Source organism: Bombina bombina, chromosome 12, assembly GCF_027579735.1.
Source record: "Bombina bombina isolate aBomBom1 chromosome 12, aBomBom1.pri, whole genome shotgun sequence".
Classification (NCBI taxonomy): Eukaryota; Metazoa; Chordata; class Amphibia; order Anura; family Bombinatoridae; genus Bombina; species Bombina bombina.
Window position 1 is genome coordinate 126,151,192 of NC_069510.1, and position 23,007 is coordinate 126,174,198.

Consider the following 23,007-nt stretch of genomic DNA (forward strand, 5'->3'; position numbering starts at 1 on the left):
GACATTAGAGAGAGCGTGAGAGCATACTTACCCCTAGGGCATTTATATGATCCACCAAAGACCTGAACTCAGTGCTGGAATACTGTAACCACTTATAAGAATTACACAGCAAATCTTTTGGTAGTTTAAAGATACAGAGAGTAAAATATAGGATGAGAGAAGCTTTTCTGCCTTTCTGTAACCATAACTAATCAGTTCCTTAGGTAGCATGTTTTATCTGTAAGGTTGCATTCAAGTTCTGCATTATGATCCATTTCTTCTCCACTAGGTGATAACATGTACAGTTGTGAACGGTGTAAAAAGTAAGTGAGTGCCATAGAATTTCTATTTATGATCTCTCACGTGCTGACTGATGTGTATAGTAAGACCATTTTTGTTTGAACTTCTACAGGCTGCGCAATGGTGTCAAATACTGCAAAGTGCTGCGACTTCCAGAGGTGAGGGCACTGCTTTCTGTCTGTTTCTTGATGTAGACTAAATTCACATGTTCACTTCATTCCAATCCATACGGAAAAAAGGAAATGTTAAGAAAATTATAAAATGGGACCCTATGTATTGCTATATTAAAATAGAAAAAAAAAGTTTTTAATCGGAATGATGTATCACTTTCAAGAACCTTATTGTTTTGAACACCTAGTAAATGGAAAAAAAATACATTCTTTGAAACATTGATATTTTTGCTGTTCAGACATGATGGTCTATATTATGAGATGCCCTTGTGGGAAGATCTACGTGGGTAAAATTGATTTTTCCTTAAAGGAGCATAATACTCATATGCTAAATGACTTAAATCTGATGCAGTATAACTGTAAAAAGCTGACAAGAAAATATTACGTGAACATCTCTATGTAAAAAAGAAAGATATTTTACCTCACAATTTCCTCACCTCAGCAGAGTAAGTGCTTTGTAAAAATTTATACTTCAGCTGCTGTCCAGCTGCAGGTAAAAAAATAATTAAGAAAGGAACTGCAGCCAATCAGCATTGACAGTGCTGAGGTCATGAACTCCTTTTGCTGTGATTTCATGAGATTTCACTTAACTCTCATGAGATTTCATAGTAAACTTCCTTAAACTGAATAGGGAAATAACATGAGTGTGCATCAGGCTCACTCCCTTGCCTGTCCCGGAACAGACATACTGATTTGCCGCTTAAAGTCCTTAATAATGGGGTGTGAATACTTAGGATATTTTAAAGGTAAAATATCTTTCATTTTTACATAGAGATGTTCAGGTGATATTTTCTAGTCAGCTTTTTACTGCTATGCTGCATCACTTTCAATTGTTATAACATTTGGGTATCATGGCCCTTTAATGTTTATATAAATGTTTCATTCAGTTATTTTTATTTTTAACAAAAAGTTGACAGATGATATAAGTTGTATAAGTAGAGCTCACAAAGAAAGGGGATGTAATGATATTTCTGTTGAATGTTTAACCTTTTAGCAGTGACAATGAATCGGCCTACAGGTGAGGCTGCTTTGTATTTTTCCAGAAACTTAGGCAATAGATAGATAAAAGATTATTTTTATTGAAAAAGCAGCAACATCGACAGTAGTAGTAGCGACACAGTCTTACACATTTCGGCAAGACACCACCTTAATAATAGACCTTTGTCTCCTATACCCATATTTATTGGTACAATAAAAGATAAAGATATACTTTATATTATACATAGTTTTATATTCCTGACAGATCATTAACAAATGTTGGGAAAAGGAAGATGGAGGGTACTTAGCAATCATTGCCAAAAGTTTATAATATCGGCTTCAATATTGAAACCAAGTGTAACATATGTATGCAAATGAAAGATCCAGAAAGCTTCTCTTTTTGCTAGTAAAGCTTCTATATCTCCACTTCTAGGTAGCCTCTTGACTAGTTCAATAACACACCATTTAAAAGAATGAGCAGACCCCTGATGTTCAACAATAAAGTGTCACTAATGCAGAAAAATGTATGATCTTATCTATATCATTCATATGTCCATGTATCCTTTCACAGACTTCCCGGATAGTACTAGACCATGTATTGGAAATTACTTTGTTTACACCAAATAAGATGGACTACAAACCTTGTTCTGCCATTACTAAATGCTTCCAGTTAATAAACCTGAGTGACACAAGATTGAAAAGTGGTACACACTGCTGTATAGTTGCATGCTTTGCATAAATGACCACCACATTTATTATGGTCTTTAAAGAAAAACAAGCTAGATTTTAAGCACTTTGTTGGATTATTCTTCCAAATCATAATTGGAGTCAAAATATTACATAATGTTTTATTTTGTTTACTCACAAAACAACTCCCTTTACGAAGGACTTCATACAGATCCTTCTCACCCATGAATATAGGTAGATGTTTCTTGACTATATTACAGACCTGATCATATTGAGTAGAAAAAGTCGTCACAAAAACAGGTTTATCAAATGATTTGGATCTTTTAGCCTTACTCTTTCTATCCCTATCCATAACATCATTAAATGCCCTATCAATAATATAGGTAGATGTTTCTTGACTATATTACAGACCTGATCATATTGAGTAGAAAAAGTCGTCACAAAAACAGGTTTATCAAATGATTTCGGATCTATTAGCCTTACTCTTTCTATCCCTATCCATTACATCATTAAATGCCCTATCAATAATATAGGGTTGATACCCTCTCTGTTTTTAAGGCTACTTTGTATGCCATATGTTGGCAAGTACATAGAACAGTTTCTAAATTTGTTTTGGTTACGTTCTCAAGTGGATAAATGATGGACCTCAACTATGTCTGAATTATCTCTCCATATTGTCTTCTTAACTTTTGAGTTAATGATATAATGTACAATTATGGCACCCCGGTGGTTATGTTAAGGCATGTGGAAATTAAGTTTAATATGACCTACGTTTAGTAATTATATAAGAATACAAATGTTATCAATTTCCGGTGGGCGGCACCTGAAGATGGCCATGGATTTAACTGCTCAATAGGAAAGCTTTTTGTATGAATCCTATTGAAGCCATAACCTGCATCATCTGTACCTCCCTTGGCAAACACTGTGTCGGGGAATCTCCTGGATCAGGATAAAACAGCTCCTGGCCACCAAAGAGTCGGTTAACTCTTCTGAAGTAGTTTGGCTTAATTTCTGACCTCTACACGTGTTTCTACAGACATGGCACATGTTACGATTACACCGGCTGCTTATTTACGCCTCTCTTTGACTCTCTTCAAGCTGCACTAGAGGAGGTTCTTCAGGAGATGCATGCAAGTAAAGAAATGAAGTGGATAATAATTCTATAGTAAAGATAATGGGACCGATCCCTACCCTAGATAAATCGTACGCGGATTGTATGGGGGTAAAACAGTGCTGAAGTGTTAAAGATCACGCTGAATGCTGCGTTTGCTGGTATTTACTTGCTTCTCTCTTTTGCTCATACCACTGAGGCTGTGGAAAGAATTGTGTCGGAGCATAGTGTTACGCAATGTGCCATGTTCTTTATACTCAGAGCCTATTCAGTTCACGGATTCTTATCTTTAATCATCTGTGGTAATTAAAATGTTCTTGCATGCTTTACACACGTCACCAGATAATGAGCAGTGTCGGCGGCAACATCTGTGTGTAGATCCAGACGTGGACTTGATCCTGCTCCCTACGACTGTATCCGACTGCTTTGTGGAGAACTTTTTTGGTTTCTTCGTAGTGAGCTGCTGCTATTTCTGCATTGTGCCTGGTTGACTCCACATATGTTTGAGAGTACGGACTATCTGTATCCTCAGTGAAAATTGTGTCCCCGGAGTGGAGCCAGTTAGACACTATGGTCTCAGCTCTCCTTTTACAGGCTCAGTTTAATGAAGCTATCTGTGTAAAACCGTCTCTCTAAGATTACTATGCAGCTTTATATGTTGTTTTTGCAAGGTTCAATGTTACTGTTCTGTCTATACTAAGACTGGCAAGAGCAGTACTCTGCTTTCTTCATCAAGCTGGCAGGTTCTCATAAGCATCAACCTCACCTTATGTGTGTAGGGGCAGGTTAGACTGCAGACTATCTCTATATATAATTGGCATCTTGTTGAAGTAGATTTCTACCCAGAGCTGCCACATTTTTGTTTTTCACAGGTGCCTTTTGTACTTGCTGGTTTCACTATGTAGGGGAGACTACAGCTGAAGATGCTATACAGCTGTATATAACTACATAGTACTGGCAGTTACAGCTGTTGGTTTGTTTTGTTTTAGATTTCTAATTACTGTTAATGTTTTTATTCTGTTGTGATTCTGCATTTATTCTCCGTCTTAACCACAATTTACTGCACAAGCTAATAATTTTACCATTATGTTTTATACACTGAGTATACCATATATGCTCTCACATTACGTATACTAGCATTATGCTTTATATACTGAGGATACCATATATGCTCACACATGAAGTATACCAGCATTATGCGTTCTATACTAAGGACACCATATATGCTCTCACATTACGTATACCAGCATTATGCTTTATAAACTGAGGACACCATATATGCTCTCACATTAAGTATACCAGTATTATGCTTTATATACTGAGGACACCATATATTCCCTCACATTAAGTATACCAGCATTATGCTTTATATACTGAGGACACCATATATGCTCTCACATTAAGTATACCAGTATTATGCTTTATAAACTGAGGACACCATATATGCTCTCACATTAAGTATACCAGCATTATGCTTTATAAACTGAGGACACCATATATGCTCTCACATTAAGTATACCAGTATTATGCTTTATATACTGAGGACACCATATATTCCCTCACATTAAGTATGCCAGCATTATGTTTTATATACTGAGGACACCATATATGCTCTCACATTAAGTATACCAGCATTATGCTTTATAAACTGAGGACACCATATATGCTCTCCCATTAAGTATACCAGCATTATGCTTTATATACTGAGGACACCATATATGCTTTCACATTAAGTATACCAGTGTTATGCTTTATAAACTGAGGACACCATATATGCTTTCACATTAAGTATACCAGTATTATGCTTTATAAACTGTAACGGTACCAACCGGATACCAAGGGTTAACACCAGGGAACAATGTCCTGCATAGGGAATCAGCAGTTCACAACCCAGCCAGTTTTCAGGTTTTAAACAGAATGAATTTTATTAAGGCTCATATGCCCAGTATTTATGCAGGTCTGACCCCCCCCAGAAGGGGGGTTGAAAGAATGTTGTACATTAGATGGAGGGAACACGCCCTTTTACATGATACAATAGAATACCTTGCTCAAGCTGATAACAATTTAAACACAGACACACACTTGGCTTTCCTTATCATCTAGGGTCTGCTCTCTGAGGTTGATTAAACAATGGACTGTGTATCAATAACATTAATGACAGTGCATAATAGCTGAGGCTAAAGCTGAACACAGTTAACTCTTTCAGTGCTGACAGAAGGGTCTGTCACATCTACATAGCACAATATACAGCCTATAGACAACCTTTCTTACGTTATAGTCCAGAAGTGGCTAGGTTTGCCACAATGCTCCCCCAGAACCAAGCCGGCATACACAGTCTGATCCCAACGGATCGGCTTGGGGATGTCCGGGGCAACAACTTTCGGCTCAAGTAAGCTACGGGGTGTTCTCCGCCATCTGCTCCAACTTGGCTCAGTACTGCCCCCACCCCAAACATGGAAGCGTCTCTTCCCGGAGGGACTGGGCTTGGGTAGTCACAGGGTTAACATCAGCGGGATCCATGGGAGCATAGGCAGAAACAAGGGGGGCCAAGTCATTTCCAAGGAGAACATCAGCAGGTAAGTCCTTCTTGACCCCCACATTCACAAGTCTAGCGCCCACTCCCCAATCCAAATGTACCCTGGCAACAGGTAGGCGGAACACAGTGCCCCCTGCTACCCTCACAGCCACAGTGTCTCCAGTGTGCTGTTTCTCAGGCACCAAGTTCTCTTGAAGCAAGGTCATGGTAGCACCAGTATCCCGTAGACAACTGACCTCCTTCCCATTCACTTTAACCCGTTGCCGGTTATTCCGGTGGGCAGCTTGCACGGGGTCTGCTTCATGTAGGCTGCCCCAGCATTCTGGCGCCTCTACGTAGCGGGCCACAGGCTGAGGATTATGTGGGATTCCGCCAGCGGGTCTTCTCCAGGACTGTGCTTGATTCGCTGCGTTTAGGGGACACTCTGGTCTTTTGTGCCCTAGTTGCTTACATCCAAAGCACCGAATAGGTTGTGAGTAGCCCCGCGAATTGAACCGGGCTCTCTGAGGGTAGTTCGTGGCCGGAGGCCGTGTGGTATAGCGGTGCGCCGGGGGTTGGTAACTGGCAGCTGCTGGGGTGACTGGGGGTCTGTACTCCACTCTAGCAGTGGGCAATCGGTATACTGCTCCCCCTGCCCCTCGTACTGCCACGGATCCACCAGTGGGTGCTGTATCCGGCACCAAATGGGGAGCTATCAGGGTTAAAGTAGCTCCCGAATCCCGAAGTCCCCGGACCGACATCACCTCATGCAGAATTCCCAGGGGTTCCTCGGCTTGGGTGCTCAACACCTCATGAGCGGCTGGCTCCGTTTGGTAATGGTGAGCAGCCGCCCTTGGGGCCAGGTTCTGTCTGACCTGGTTCCAAGCTTGTCTGCTCCGATTTTGGGTGCACTCACGTGCCATATGTCCCCACTGCTTGCAGGTGTGGCATTGTATATTAGCCCGTCCGTTGTTAGGCTGTAGTCCATGGTGCCTCCTGGCATCAAAATGCTGGTCTGCTAATCTGGCTGCTTCGGTTAAGGTGAGGGGTTTTCGATCTCTCACCCATTCTTGGGCTTCTGGGGACAAGCCGTTAAAGAATTGCTCCAACAGCATTAGTTGTCGCAATTCTTCCATGGTGGTAGCTTGGCTGGCCTGTATCCACCCCTGAGATGCTTGATCCAGCTTGTGGGCCCACTCTGCATGGGAATCTCTTTCTGGCTTGCGCAGGCCTCTAAACTTGCGCCGGTATGCCTCTGAGGTAATGGCATATCTTTCCAAGATCGCTCTCTTCACTTTAGCGTAATCCTTGCTGTCCTCCCTGGGTACAGCGCGATACGCTTCCGCTGCCCTACCGGCTAGCTTGCCTGCTAGCACCGGCACCCATACGGACTGCTCCAAATCATGTAACTCGCACAGTCTCTCAAAATCCTGTAAATACCCATCAATCTCATCCTTCTCCTCACAAAACATTTTAAATGCATGGTATGGGATTTTGGGTCTTACTGGGTTGCTGAGTGCGTCCAAAATGGATTCTGCTCGGGAGGATGCATTCCGCGGACTGTGTGCCATCACGTACTCCTGCACATCTGCCATTACCACGGATAGCATATCCCGTGGTACAGGTTGGGGTAAAAATTCCAGCCTGGTCCTCATTTCCCTCTGGTATAGGGTCTCCTCCATGGCTGCTGGAGGCGTAGCGCTGCGAGCTCTGTCTCCCTCCATCAGCTCAGCAATTAATATAGCCTTGGGTTTGCTGCTGCCTATCTTTCCCCTGGCTTCTAGCAGTTCCTTTTACGTTTGTCTCTTTAGCTTAGAATAATCCATCTCCATTCACTTCGGTCCCTGGTACTCCTTCCATCTTAGTCAGTATTGTAGTAATCCCCCTCTTCCTGAGGTTACTGGCTTGTGTAGTTGCTCTTCTGGGCGATAAGGTTCATTCCGTCGCTTGCCACCAATTGTAACGGTACCAACCGGATACCAAGGGTTAACACCAGGGAACAATGTCCTGCATAGGGAATCAGCAGTTCACAACCCAGCCAGTTTTCAGGTTTTAAACAGAATGAATTTTATTAAGGCTCATATGCCCAGTATTTATGCAGGTCTGACCCCCCCCAGAAGGGGGGTTGAAAGAATGTTGTACATTAGATGGAGGGAACACGCCCTTTTACATGATACAATAGAATACCTTGCTCAAGCTGATAACAATTTAAACACAGACACACACTTGGCTTTCCTTATCATCTAGGGTCTGCTCTCTGAGGTTGATTAAACAATGGACTGTGTATCAATAACATTAATGACAGTGCATAATAGCTGAGGCTAAAGCTGAACACAGTTAACTCTTTCAGTGCTGACAGAAGGGTCTGTCACATCTACATAGCACAATATACAGCCTATAGACAACCTTTCTTACGTTATAGTCCAGAAGTGGCTAGGTTTGCCACATAAACTAAGGACACCATATATGCTCTTACATTAAGTATACCAGCATTATGCTTTATATACTGAGGACAGCATATATGCTCTCACATGAAGTATACCAGCTTTATGCTTTATATACTGAGGACACCATATATGCTCTCACATGAAGTATACTAGTATTATGCTTTATAAACTGAGGACAGCATATATGCTCTCACATGAAGTATACCAGCATTATGCTTTATAAACTGAGGACACCATATATGCTCACATTAAGTATACCAGCATTATGCTTTATAAACTGAGGACACCATATATGCTCTCACATTAAGTATACCAGCATTATGCTTTATAAACTGAGGACACCATATATGCTCTCACATTACGTATACCAGCATTATGCTTTATAAACTGAGGACACCATATATGCTCTCACATTAAGTATACCAGTATTATGCTTTATATACTGAGGACACCATATATTCCCTCACATTAAGTATACCAGCATTATGCTTTATATACTGAGGACACCATATATGCTCTCACATTAAGTATACCAGTATTATGCTTTATAAACTGAGGACACCATATATGCTCTCACATTAAGTATACCAGCATTATGCTTTATAAACTGAGGACACCATATATGCTCTCACATTAAGTATACCAGTATTATGCTTTATATACTGAGGACACCATATATTCCCTCACATTAAGTATGCCAGCATTATGTTTTATATACTGAGGACACCATATATGCTCTCACATTAAGTATACCAGCATTATGCTTTATAAACTGAGGACACCATATATGCTCTCCCATTAAGTATACCAGCATTATGCTTTATATACTGAGGACACCATATATGCTTTCACATTAAGTATACCAGTGTTATGCTTTATAAACTGAGGACACCATATATGCTTTCACATTAAGTATACCAGTATTATGCTTTATAAACTAAGGACACCATATATGCTCTTACATTAAGTATACCAGCATTATGCTTTATATACTGAGGACAGCATATATGCTCTCACATGAAGTATACCAGCTTTATGCTTTATATACTGAGGACACCATATATGCTCTCACATGAAGTATACTAGTATTATGCTTTATAAACTGAGGACAGCATATATGCTCTCACATGAAGTATACCAGCATTATGCTTTATAAACTGAGGACACCATATATGCTCACATTAAGTATACCAGCATTATGCTTTATAAACTGAGGACACCATATATGCTCTCACATTAAGTATACCAGCATTATGCTTTATAAACTGAGGACACCATATATGCTCTCACATTAAGTATACCAGCATTATGCTTTATATACTGAGGACACCATATACGCTCTCACATTAAGTATACCAGTATTATGCTTTATAAACTAAGGACACCATATATGCTCTCACATTAAGTATACCAGTATTATGCTTTATATACTGAGGACACCATATATGCTCTCACATTAAGTATACCAGCATTATGCTTTATATACTGAGGACACCATATATGCTTTCACATTAAGTATACCAGCATTATGCTTTATAAACTGAGGACACCATATATGCTTTCACATTAAGTATACCAGTGTTATGCTTTATATACTGAGGACACCATATATGTTCTCACATTAAGTATACCAGTATTATGCTTTATATACTGAGGACATCATATATGCTCTCACATTAAGTATTACCAGCATTATGCTTTATATACTGAGGACACATATATGCTCTCACATGAAGTATACCAGCATTATGCTTTATATACTGAGGACACCATATATGCTCACATTAAGTATGCCAGCATTATGCTTTATAAACTGAGGACACCATATATGCTCTCACATTAAAGGGCCATAATACCCAAATGTTTAAACACTTGAAAGTAATGCAGTACAGCTGTAAAAAGCTGACTAGAAAATATAACCTGAAAATCTCTATGTTAAAAGAAAGATATTTTACCTCAAAAGTTTCTCAGTAGCCACATCCCATTGTAAAGGACTTCTAAGCAGCAAATCAGTATGTCTGTCCCGGGACAGCGGAAGGAACGAGCTTTCGTGCACACTCATCTTATTTTCCTAGTCAGTGTAAGGAAGTTTACAATGAAATCTCATGAGAGTTAAGTCAAATCTCATGAGATCACAGTAAAAGAGTTCATGACCTCAACACTGCTGATGCTGATTGGCTGCTGTTCATTTCTTCATTTTTTTATTTTTTTTTTACCAGCAGCTAGGCTGCAGCTGAGTATAACTTTTTGAACAGGACTTACTCTGCTGAGCTGAGGAGATATTGAGGTAAAATATCTTCCTTTTTTACATAGAGATGCTCAGGTGATATTTTCCTGTCAGCTTTTTACAGTTATACTGCATCAGTTTCAAGTGATTTAGCATATGAGTATTATGTCTCTTTAAGTATTCCAGCTTTATGCTTTATAAACTGAGGACACCATATATGCTCTCACAATAAGTATACCAGTATTATGCTTTATATTAAGAGGACACCATATATGCTCTCACATGAAGTATACCAGCATTATGCTTTATAAACTGAGGACACCATATATGCTCACATTAAGTATACCAGCATTATGCTTTATATACTGAGGAGGACACCATATATGCTCTCACATGAAGTATACCAGTATTATGCTTTATATACTGAGGACACCATATATGCTCACATTAGGTATACCAGTATTATGCTTTATATACTGAGGACACCATATATGCTCTCACATGAAGTATACCAGCTTTATGCTTTATATACTGAGGACACCATATATGCTCTCACATGAAGTATACCAGCTTTATGCTTTATATACTGAGGACACCATATATGCTCTCACATGAAGTATACCAGCGTTATGCTTTATATACTGAGGAAACCATATATGCTCTCACATTAAGTATACTAGTATTATGCTTTATATACTGAGGACACCATATATGCTCTCACATTAAGTATACCAGCATTATGCTTTATATACTGAGGACAGCATATATGCTCTCACATTAAGTATTATCAGCATTATGCTTTATATACTGAGGGCACCATATATGCTCTCACATTAAGTATGCCAGCATTATGCTTTATATACTGAGGAAACCATATATGCTCTCACATTAAGTATACTAGTATTATGCTTTATATACTGAGGACACCATATATGCTCTCACATTAAGTATACCAGCATTATGCTTTATATACTGAGGACAGCATATATGCTCTCACATTAAGTATTATCAGCATTATGCTTTATATACTGAGGGCACCATATATGCTCTCACATTAAGTATGCCAGCATTATGCTTTATATACTGAGGACACATATATGCTCTCACATTAAGTATACCAGCATTCTGGTTTATAATCTGTATGACAAAAAGGTGAAGTTTGCACCTCATACATTTGGTTTAGGTTGTGTTGATTTGTGTATTCTAGTTGAGGACCTTTATAGGTTTCAGATGGGCCCTGCCATTTTATGCTAAATAAGATACCCCCATTTCAATCTCAATTGAGATATTTTGTTTATTCACCTTGTATACATACTAAGCAAAACACTTAAAGGGACATGAAACCCAAATAGTTTATTTGATTCATATAGAGCATATACTTTTAAACAAATCAAATTTGCTTTATTCTCTTGGTATCCTCTGCTGAAAAGCATACCTAGGTAGGCTCAGGAGCTGGGATCTAGCTGCTGATTGGTGGCTGCACATATATGCCTCATCATTGAATTACCAATGTGCTCAGCTAGCTCCCAGTTGTGCATTTGGGATCCTTCAACAAAGGATACCAAGAGAATTAAGCAATTTTGATAGTCAGTTGAAAAGTTGTATAACATTCTGTCTGAATTATGAAAAAATACAAATTGTGTCTCGTCTGTTTAACCTATTATACTTCTATATATGAAAATGTTATGTGTAATTAAAGGGACAGTCAACACCCATGAAAACCTTATCCCATACCTTAGATCAACAAAAAAAATGAGCCTGCACTGCATCCCATCTTCAATAACACTAACGTTAGGTGGCTAATCTTCAATGAATATTTAGTTAACAGCGGCAGATATGGCCGCCAAACTCCTCCCCCTGTTACGTAGGAGGCTTCTTCTCTAAGTCTTCAGCCAATGAGAATCAAATCCTCGGCTAGATTCTTTAGCCGCGTTCACGGAGACACTGTTCTATTTCTAATAGCGAGCGTACTGCAATTATATAGCGCATGCGCATTAGAAATAGAACAGTGTCCCTGTGAACAAGTATTTATTTAAAACAAGAAGGGTACAGAGGAGGAGGGGGAGGAGTTTGGTGGCCATATCTGCCGCTGTTAACTAAATGTTCATTGAAGATTAGCCACCTAACGTTAGTGTTATTGAAGATGGGATGCGGTGCAGGCTCATTTTTTGTTGTTGATCTAAGGTATGGGATAAAGTTTTCATGGGTGTTGACTGTCCCTTTAAGTATTGTACTAAGGGCACCTAGTATCACATTTAGAAATTAGCGTGTTATGGTGCTGTGGGCCTAATGTTGCCTTTAGTGTTTATTTTCTATTGTTTGTGTGAGAACTGGCCTGTAACGGTACCAACCGGATACCAAGGGTTAACACCAGGGAACAATGTCCTGCATAGGGAATCAGCAGTTCACAACCCAGCCAGTTTTCAGGTTTTAAACAGAATAACACTTTATTTGAAGGCAGCATACAGATTTATACAGGTTTTTGACCCCCCCCCCCCAGATGGGGGTGGAAAGAATGTTGTACATTAGATAAAAGGGAGAAGCGCCCTTGACATGATACAATAGGATTATATTACTTAAACACTTCAACCACAGGACACTCTTGACTCTCCTTATCACTTAGGCGTTTCTCTCTGGGGGTGATCAAACAATAGAATGCTAAGCATTAATTAGATTGTAGCTGGAGCCAGCCACTTGTGGTTAGAAAATAAAGTTAACACTTTCAGTCCTGACCGAAGGGTCTGTCACAGACAACCTTTCTTACGTTATAGTCCAGAAGTGGCTAGGTTTGCCACAATGCTCCCCCAGAACCAAGCCGGCATACACAGTCTGATCCCAACGGATCGGCTTGGGGATGTCCGGGGCAACAACTTTCGGCTCAAGTAAGCTACGGGGTGTTCTCCGCCATCTGCTCCAACTTGGCTCAGTACTGCCCCCACCCCAAACATGGAAGCGTCTCTTCCCGGAGGGACTGGGCTTGGGTAGTCACAGGGTTAACATTAGCGGGATCCATGGGAGCATAGGCAGAAACAAGGGGGGCCAAGTCATTTCCAAGGAGAACATCAGCAGGTAAGTCCTTCTTGACCCCCACATTCACAAGTCTAGCGCCCACTCCCCAATCCAAATGTACCCTGGCAACAGGTAGGCGGAACACAGTGCCCCCTGCTACCCTCACAGCCACAGTGTCTCCAGTGTGCTGTTTCTCAGGCACCAAGTTCTCTTGAAGCAAGGTCATGGTAGCACCAGTATCCCGTAGACAACTGACCTCCTTCCCATTCACTTTAACCCGTTGCCGGTTATTCCGGTGGGCAGCTTGCACGGGGTCTGCTTCATGTAGGCTGCCCCAGCATTCTGGCGCCTCTACGTAGCGGGCCACAGGCTGAGGATTATGTGGGATTCCGCCAGCGGGTCTTCTCCAGGACTGTGCTTGATTCGCTGCATTTAGGGGACACTCTGGTCTTTTGTGCCCTAGTTGCTTACATCCAAAGCACCGAATAGGTTGTGAGTAGCCCCGCGAATTGAACCGGGCTCTCTGAGGGTAGTTCGTAGCCGGAGGCCGTGTGGTATAGCGGTGCGCCGGGGGTTGGTAACTGGCAGCTGCTGGGGTGACTGGGGGTCTGTACTCCACTCTAGCAGTGGGCAATCGGTATACTGCTCCCCCTGCCCCTCGTACTGCCACGGATCCACCAGTGGGTGCTGTATCCGGCACCAAATGGGGAGCTATCAGGGTTAAAGTAGCTCCCGAAGTCCCTGGACCGACATCACCTCATGCAGAATTCCCAGGGGTTCCTCGGCTTGGGTGCTCAACACCTCATGAGCGGCTGGCTCCGTTTGGTAATGGTGAGCAGCCGCCCTTGGGGCCAGGTTCTGTCTGACCTGGTTCCAAGCTTGTCTGCTCCGATTTTGGGTGCACTCACGTGCCATATGTCCCCACTGCTTGCAGGTGTGGCATTGTATATTAGCCCGTCCGTTGTTAGGCTGTAGTCCATGGTGCCTCCTGGCATCAAAATGCTGGTCTGCTAATCTGGCTGCTTCGGTTAAGGTGAGGGGTTTTCGATCTCTCCCCCATTCTTGGGCTTCTGGGGACAAGCCGTTAAAGAATTGCTCCAACAGCATCAGTTGTCGCAATTCTTCCATGGTGGTAGCTTGGCTGGCCTGTATCCACCCCTGAGATGCTTGATCCAGCTTGTGGGCCCACTCTGCATGGGAATCTCTTTCTGGCTTGCGCAGGCCTCTAAACTTGCGCCGGTATGCCTCTGAGGTAATGGCATATCTTTCCAAGATCGCTCTCTTCACTTTAGCGTAATCCTTGCTGTCCTCCCTGGGTACAGCGCGATACGCTTCCGCTGCCCTACCGGCTAGCTTGCCTGCTAGCACCGGCACCCATACGGACTGCTCCAAATCATGTAACTCGCACAGTCTCTCAAAATCCTGTAAATACCCATCAATCTCATCCTTCTCCTCACAAAACATTTTAAATGCATGGTATGGGATTTTGGGTCTTACTGGGTTGCTGAGTGCGTCCAAAATGGATTCTGCTCGGGAGGATGCATTCCGCGGACTGTGTGCCATCACGTACTCCTGCACATCTGCCATTACCACGGATAGCATATCCTGTGGTACAGGTTGGGGTAAAAATTCCAGCCTGGTCCTCATTTCCCTCTGGTATAGGGTCTCCTCCATGGCTGCTGGAGGCGTAGCGCTGCGAGCTCTGTCTCCCTCCATCAGCTCAGCAATTAATATAGCCTTGGGTTTGCTGCTGCCTATCTTTCCCCTGGCTTCTAGCAGTTCCTTTTACGTTTGTCTCTTTAGCTTAGAATAATCCATCTCCATTCACTTCGGTCCCTGGTACTCCTTCCATCTTAGTCAGTATTGTAGTAATCCCCCTCTTCCTGAGGTTACTGGCTTGTGTAGTTGCTCTTCTGGGCGATAAGGTTCATTCCGTCGCTTGCCACCAATTGTAACGGTACCAACCGGATACCAAGGGTTAACACCAGGGAACAATGTCCTGCATAGGGAATCAGCAGTTCACAACCCAGCCAGTTTTCAGGTTTTAAACAGAATAACACTTTATTTGAAGGCAGCATACAGATTTATACAGGTTTTTGACCCCCCCCCCCAGATGGGGGTGGAAAGAATGTTGTACATTAGATAAAAGGGAGAAGCGCCCTTGACATGATACAATAGGATTATATTACTTAAACACTTCAACCACAGGACACTCTTGACTCTCCTTATCACTTAGGCGTTTCTCTCTGGGGGTGATCAAACAATAGAATGCTAAGCATTAATTAGATTGTAGCTGGAGCCAGCCACTTGTGGTTAGAAAATAAAGTTAACACTTTCAGTCCTGACCGAAGGGTCTGTCACAGACAACCTTTCTTACGTTATAGTCCAGAAGTGGCTAGGTTTGCCACATGGCCCCAAACTGGAATTGCGATTAAGTTACTTTCAGTTTTTGAAAAAGTAATTTACAATACAGCAATTTGTTGAGTACATAGTACATGTGGTCTAGTTGGTTTAAACATAACTGGGACCTCATATTTATGGCACTTTTTTTGCTAGACAGTTACCAGAGTCGGTTTCAGAACTGTTAGTTTTTTGATGGCTATCAATGTGTTGTATAGTAGAGAGAGTGTTAAAAGACAGAGCCACTGTTTGACAAGCTATAGATGTGCCCATCTTTACATTTTGTGTGCATGCCTGTGACAGTTTAACTGCCAAGCACTGCGCCAGTACCTAGTGACACCACAGACATATCTTTACACACTTTGTAAGTAGCCAATTAAAAATCATTTCTCTCTCTCCCACCCCCCAGGTACTGTGCATTCACTTGAAGCGTTTCCGACATGAAGTGATGTATTCCTTCAAAATCAACAGTCATGTCGCCTTCCCACTGGAGGGACTCAACTTGCGACCCTTCCTGGCTAAAGAATGTGTGTCCCGTGTCACCACCTATGACTTGCTGGCTGTGATATGTCACCATGGCACTGCAGGCAGTAAGTATATGGCCCCATGCAATTGTAGTAATGCACCAACGGTGCCGGTAGGAAGAGAAAATATGTAGGGAAACACATGTAGCCCTAATGTAATCTTAATGTCTGTTTTACAATTCTGTGCACAAACACTGTGTTCTGTGGGTTCTCCTATTGCTGCCCTCCCCAGTTAGACGTAATAGTGTTGTATGCCTATACGACGTGAGTGTACGCTCACAATCAAACCGCTCTACACAGCACAGTGTATACTACTGTCCTAGCTGTGTCTAAGCTCAATAAAGGAGAGAGAGCAATAAAACAACTGCTAAATACAGTGCATCCAGAAACCCCTTCGTTTTATCACATTTTGTTGTTTGCTAAAATGGTTTTAAATTATTTTTTTCACATCAATCTTCACTTCGTACCCCATAAAGAAAAAACTAAAAACTGATTTTTGATAACTGCAAATTTATTAAAAAGAAACATGCAGCAAATCACATTGACATAATTATTTAGACCCTTTGCTATGACACCTGGAAGGTGCATCCCATTTCTCTGGATCATCTTTGAGATGTATCTAAACTTTGATTTAATTGAATGGACAGGATTTGGAAAGGCACAAGTCCGTCTATATAAGGTATCACAGCTGAAAATGTAGATCAGAGCAAAATCCAAACCTTGAGGTCAAAGAAACTGCATGCAGAGCTTACAGGATTATGTCGCGGCACAGAACTGGGAAGGCTACAAACACAATTTGGCTGCATTGAAGGTTCCCAAGATCACAGTGGCCTCCATAATTCTTAAATGGAAGAAGTTTGGAAGAGAAGTGACCAGGAACCCAATGGTCATTCTAGTTGATCTCCAGAGATCATATGTGGAGATAGAACCCTGCAGAAGGATAACCATCACTCACTGATCTGGGTTTTATGGCAGAGTGGACAGACGGAAGCCTCTCATCAGTGCAAGACACGTGAATGCCAGCTTGGAATTTTTAATAAAGGACTCTCATACTGTGAGAAACAAGATTTTCTGGTCTGATGCAACGAAGATTGAACTGTTTGGCCTCAATTCCAAGCATTATGTCTAGAGGGAACCAGGCATGTGCGTACCGGCCGATACGTGTCTGCGTGCGTACCGGCCGATACGTGTCTGCGTGCGTACCGGCCGATACGTGTCTGCGTACGTACCGGCCGATACGTGTCTGCGTGCGTACCGGCCGATACGTGTCTGCGTGCGTACCGGCCGATACGTGTCTGCGTGCGTACCGGTCGATACGTGTCTGCGTGCGTACCGGCCGATACGTGTCTGCGTGCATACCGGCCGATACGTGTCTGCGTGCGTACCGGCCGATACGTGTCTGTGCGCATGTGCTAATACTTAACAGAATTAAACACCAAGGGACATTAAACATAAATTGGAAGCTTAATTCCTTAGTGACCAAGGGTTCCCTAGTTTCCGTGATTAAATCACTGAAGCAATTTTTTGCAAATTTTTGCTCACTACTGGTTTCACCTTAATTGTCCACTCTCTATTTAAGTGCACGTATACATATTATACACCCTTATTTAACAGACAGACAGGCCTTTCTAGTGATAACCTATATGAGTACATAAAACAACAACAAATAGGAATTTAATACTAAAAAAATAAGGAAAGAAACATTTTTTTTGGCATTTTTCTTTATAACCATTTCTACAAAACTAGTGTTGCTAAAGAAAAATACCTCCAAATATGAATAAGTCTAGGTTTCCAAGTAATTTATAGCAAATCTAGGCCAAATACGGCAGATGGAAATATTGGTTTAACGCTAACATTTGCTATGCTTGGACTATAAGATAACTAGCGGTCACAAAATTCAAAACTGCTACCCAAAAGTGTATATTTGTAGACTTTAGAGACCGATGGATATTTATCTAGAGGGTTTTTAAAACATTGGGCCAGATTATAAATGGAGCAGTATTTAACCCTACTGCTTGCGTGCTACTGAACGGACGCACATTATAACAGCTCCAGCTATAACACATATAAAAAGTAACCTTGGGGTCCGTTCAAGCCCAAATATTACACCATTACTGGAAAATTTGTAAGCCCAGGAGACCTGAACAACTAAATTAAAGAGGGGGGCAATAGATAGACGGCACTTCACTCTTTCAGTGCCTATCTTACTGACAGTAACTTTTGAGACGGACATTTTCTGACCCACGTGGAAGGTTCAGAACGGGACCGGGAAACGGCTAATTTGCTGCCTTTAACAGAGATACTTGCTGCATAAATTCAATATGGATGTGGCAGCAAATATTATACGGGAGATTAGCAACCTTTTTGAGGACTGCCGTGCTAAGGTTGAGCACACACAACGACATCTGAGATGGAGAGTCTTATTACCCCGTGTGCTACCTATGGAGCAATAGCCGGAATACTCCACGCCACTCAAACTAACGACCTGACACCTTATATATCTGCAGCACGGAAGAGTCTTCAGTCAGTGTTAGCAGAGCCTCTCAAGAGACGCTATATGCCGGTACCTCACAGATGGCTGCGAGAACGATTCAGCGCAATTCCTCAAACTTGGGAACCGAGTGACACGGTCCTTTCAACACTGATCGGGACACATTGTCCAGGGAGGATGCAAGAGAGCTCAGAGGTCCTATGTGTACCTGCTTGGAGTCAGTATATCAGTTACAGGTGACATCTGAAAATTGGCAATGCCAATTCCTTCATAACCAGTAAGATGCAGTGTACTAAACATGTACTTTGATTCCCCATTTGTTGTTGCCCGGTTCCCAGCTTCTACAAAGCCGGATGAAAATAATGGACTGTCTGCCTTGTCAAAGAGTTGGGGTCGGATGATGGCGGTTGCAATTTTGAGATTTTCATTGACTCACTGGGTATAATTTGTCCTTTTACGGGACTTGTACATGACGACTTTTGGTCTGACCCTTGATGTTTTGTTATAAATGCATGTATGTACTTGGTGACTTGAAATGTTTATACAGTAATGGTTTCTCAGTGTTGCCATAGCCAGAGTTTAATGTTACCCCATCCTACCTCCTAAGTCCCCTATACTGGAATAATAGATGGCAAAACCTGGTCTATTCGGTTGAATTATTTTATCTTACTCATATGGACTTTTTCTCAAAGTTCTACTGCTTAAGATTTCCCAAAGTTGTTTCCTCACGCTAGTTATAGGTGATATCTGTTACACTAGTTTGTTTGTTCTCTCTCCCTTAGAGACTGATATTTTTTATTACTCAGGTCTTCTCACCCCACCTAATCATCACCACTTATTATAATAAGCATATTACTATATGGGGCAAGGCGAAATGTAGAAATTGTGTCTTTTTTATATATATTATTCCCCTATATATTACCTGACCCTATTTTAAAAAGGTATGTTGTTTTGGGGGTGAGTGAATCAGGTCCTGCCCTTTAACGTTCCTGTAGCTTCATAAATACAGGTTCACGAAAACTTATTACAACTCAGTGGAGAATGTGTAGATGTTTGCTAGCCAGTCATTTTTGTTTTGTTGTTTTTGCGAGCAGTTACTGGATCTGAGCTCTGATGTAATTTATACTTACTATACTACTGAACTAATGTCAATATATTTTATGTATAGGAGTTTTCAAATAATGTTGAGCAAGTATGACTCCCTGGGTATTTTATATGACATTCAAACTGGAAGTGACATTGCCGTGTTGTCAGCGGCTAAGATGACATGGCTCATATTATTAAAGTCAAAACCATATATATATATATATATATATATATATATATATATATATATATATATATATATATATATATACTATATTTCAGGGAAGTAGAATACTAAATCCTTATAGTCCCATATATGTATATGGAAACTACCCTCTGAGACCCAGCTACTAGTTCACATTTAGACAGACATACCCCATAGCCACTACATTTAGATAAAGATATATGTATACATCTATTCCAACTGCGAACCTAAAAAGCAAATTGACTAGTCCTTACCTAGATATCACCCTATTACACGTAGTCCAAGGTTTATCTGCCTCCCTATTACTCGAGTAAGATAATGGTATGGTCTTCAGTGACTTTTTGTAGCGAACAAAAGAAAGGTATCTCCCCTCACCCTTTCCCACTCTGTGAGACAGAGTGGGTCATATCCAATGCCCCTTTTCCGTCTTCGTCCAGTGGTGACAGCAATCCCTGAGGGGAGATACAACACATATCCCTTTACCATATTGGTTAAATATATGTCCCTTCACCGTATGGGTCAAGTGGTGATATACTTTCTATACCAACCCGGCCTTAAATTTAAATTTATATTAATTTATATTTCTTTATTTTCGTCCCCTAGCCTCACCACTTTGAGTTTCTGTTGGCTCCACCCCCCACCACCCCTTATCCCCCCCTTATACCCCCCCCTTATACCCCCCCTTATACCATTGAGCTTACTTTGTAAGCAAAGGAAAATAAATCCTATAGAAATATTTATTTTCTCTTTTCATAGCAACAGCCTAATTCATTCATCAACAATATTTATTTTCTCTTTTTCATAGCAACAACCTAATTCATTCATCAACAATATTTATTTTCAGTGATCTTAAAAATTTCCAGTTATAGCCGGACTTTGAAGGGTGAGCAACACATTTTCTGTATTGCAATGGAATAGACAGATTGATAAAAGATCTATTGTACCACTGCTACTATTCCGGTATTGTACGCATATGTCTGATCACCTGTATTTCTCTAGACGGTGATGATTTGTTGATGAGTGTAATACAAATGTTTACAGAAGAACAAAATGTTACCCATTATGGTTAAAACTTATTACATAGTTTGTTGTTGATATATACATTTAATGTTTTATACTTTACCAAGCCCAAAAGTGGCTATAGACTCATCTTGCTTGCCTCCATTGAGTATAAAAAAAAAAAAAAAAAGTTTTTGCTCGGGTGCTAACCCGATGTGTGCAAAAAGCCAAAGTTAGGATATCACGTGTGTTAACATATTACCCTATAGAAGTCAATGGAGCAAAAAAAGTGGTGATGTTAACCAGAGCTCTGAGGACGCACTTCCATTGTGCTCAAGCGGTCGAGTTTACTTTCAACTTGTAATACGAGCAAAAATCCCAACACGCACAAAACCCCACAATAAACCCCTTTTCTTTCCTAAGACATGTCCTAAGACATGGAGAGTCCACAACGTCATTCCAATTACTAGTGGGATATTCAACTCCTGGCCAGCAGGAGGAGGCAAAGAGCACCCCAGCAAAGCTGTTAAGTGTAACTTGCCTTACCCATAATCCCCAGTCATTCTCTTTGCCTTTGTCAATGGAGGATGTGCGAAGTTGGTGTCTGAAGATATTTAATCCTTTTATGGGTATTTTTCCCTGCAAGCAAGGATTGGGGTCTAGCTGTGTCCACGTCAATCACTTTAGTAAGAGTAGTGATGGCTTTTAAGCAGTTTAAAGGCGGCGAGGTAGTCTTTGCTTTACTTTTAGCACTTTGCTTTCCCTTTGAAAAAAGCCAGAGTTGGTTACTCTGTTCTTTATTTTCCTACAGGTCCATGACAGGGAGTAAAGTACCTGCCACACTAAGAAGCAGCATCTGTCCTGCAGGATCTAAGGTAAGTGCCTTTGCCTTCTAGGTACTGAAGGACAGCAGCACTTAAGAGGTTAATCCTCTTATGGATCCATTTCTGGCACAAGTTACCCTTTTCTAGTTAAGGATACAATTTTATTTTTGGGACAGATTTACATTATGTGCTTAACATTTATGAGACATAAGGTTATCAGTAAGAGAGGACTTTTCACTTGGCTGAGAGGTTATAGCTTTATTGTTGGGGCAATACATTGCATGGGACATTTTGCAGAGATTTTGCTTTTAAGCACTTCTTTGTATATTGTCATGGATTTTGATCTTCTAATCTTATGGGGACAGTTTTTAGAGAGTTTGCTTAACGGTTTTAATTTTAAGCTGTTTTCTCTCTATTTTGCACGCTTTCAGTAGCGTAGTGTATTTCTTCCCGCTCACGTAACGCCTGCATTTCCGCTATTCCGGAACGGAGCTCAGTGTGTGGTGCGTAGGAGTTGCCTCACATTGAGAATCTGTGTCGGATCCTTGTTCACATCTAGCGGATTGTTAGAGGAGAAGATCAGTGTACTCATCAGTAGAGTCTGCCTTCCTATTACTACTGGGGTGTTTTCTCTTGTACGGTAGGAGCCTCAGGCATCTGAGGTGGTTTATTTGGGGTTATTTATTTTTTGGTGTTTAAATAAGATTATCAACCTCAAATTATTTTGATATTTAATTTAATTTTGGGTTCTATTTTTCTGTGGCTGTGAGTACAGTAATTGATTCTGAATTAGATCAGTCGATGTCTGTGAACAAATGCTTACTATGTTTAGAGGCTCAAATTGTCCTGCCAATGCAATTTTGTTCCTCATGCTTATCAAAAACTCTAAAATTTAAAGACAAGTTACTCCCTTTTGAGCCAAGTGTCTCTCAGGAGAATGCTGTGCGTGACATGCCTCAGCTTTCTCCCTCAAACGTCCCAGGCCTTAATTGTGTCCCATACTGTGCCTTCTGTGTCTCCTTAAACTCCCGGGGGTGTTTATTTACCCTGGGATT

The 23,007-nt window shown here is 41.2% G+C and overlaps 1 protein-coding gene across 1 annotated transcript in view; it reads left to right on the top strand.

Annotated features, from left to right (window-relative positions):
• USP20 (ubiquitin specific peptidase 20) overlaps window positions 1–23,007 on the top strand; it is a 213,834-nt gene that overhangs the window by 123,633 nt on the left and 67,194 nt on the right. Inside the window, exons 15-17 of the mRNA XM_053695835.1 lie at window positions 269–302; window positions 392–437; window positions 16,233–16,413. Coding sequence (XP_053551810.1) covers window positions 269–302; window positions 392–437; window positions 16,233–16,413 — 261 coding nt within the window. The remainder of the gene's footprint in view (window positions 1–268; window positions 303–391; window positions 438–16,232; window positions 16,414–23,007) is intronic.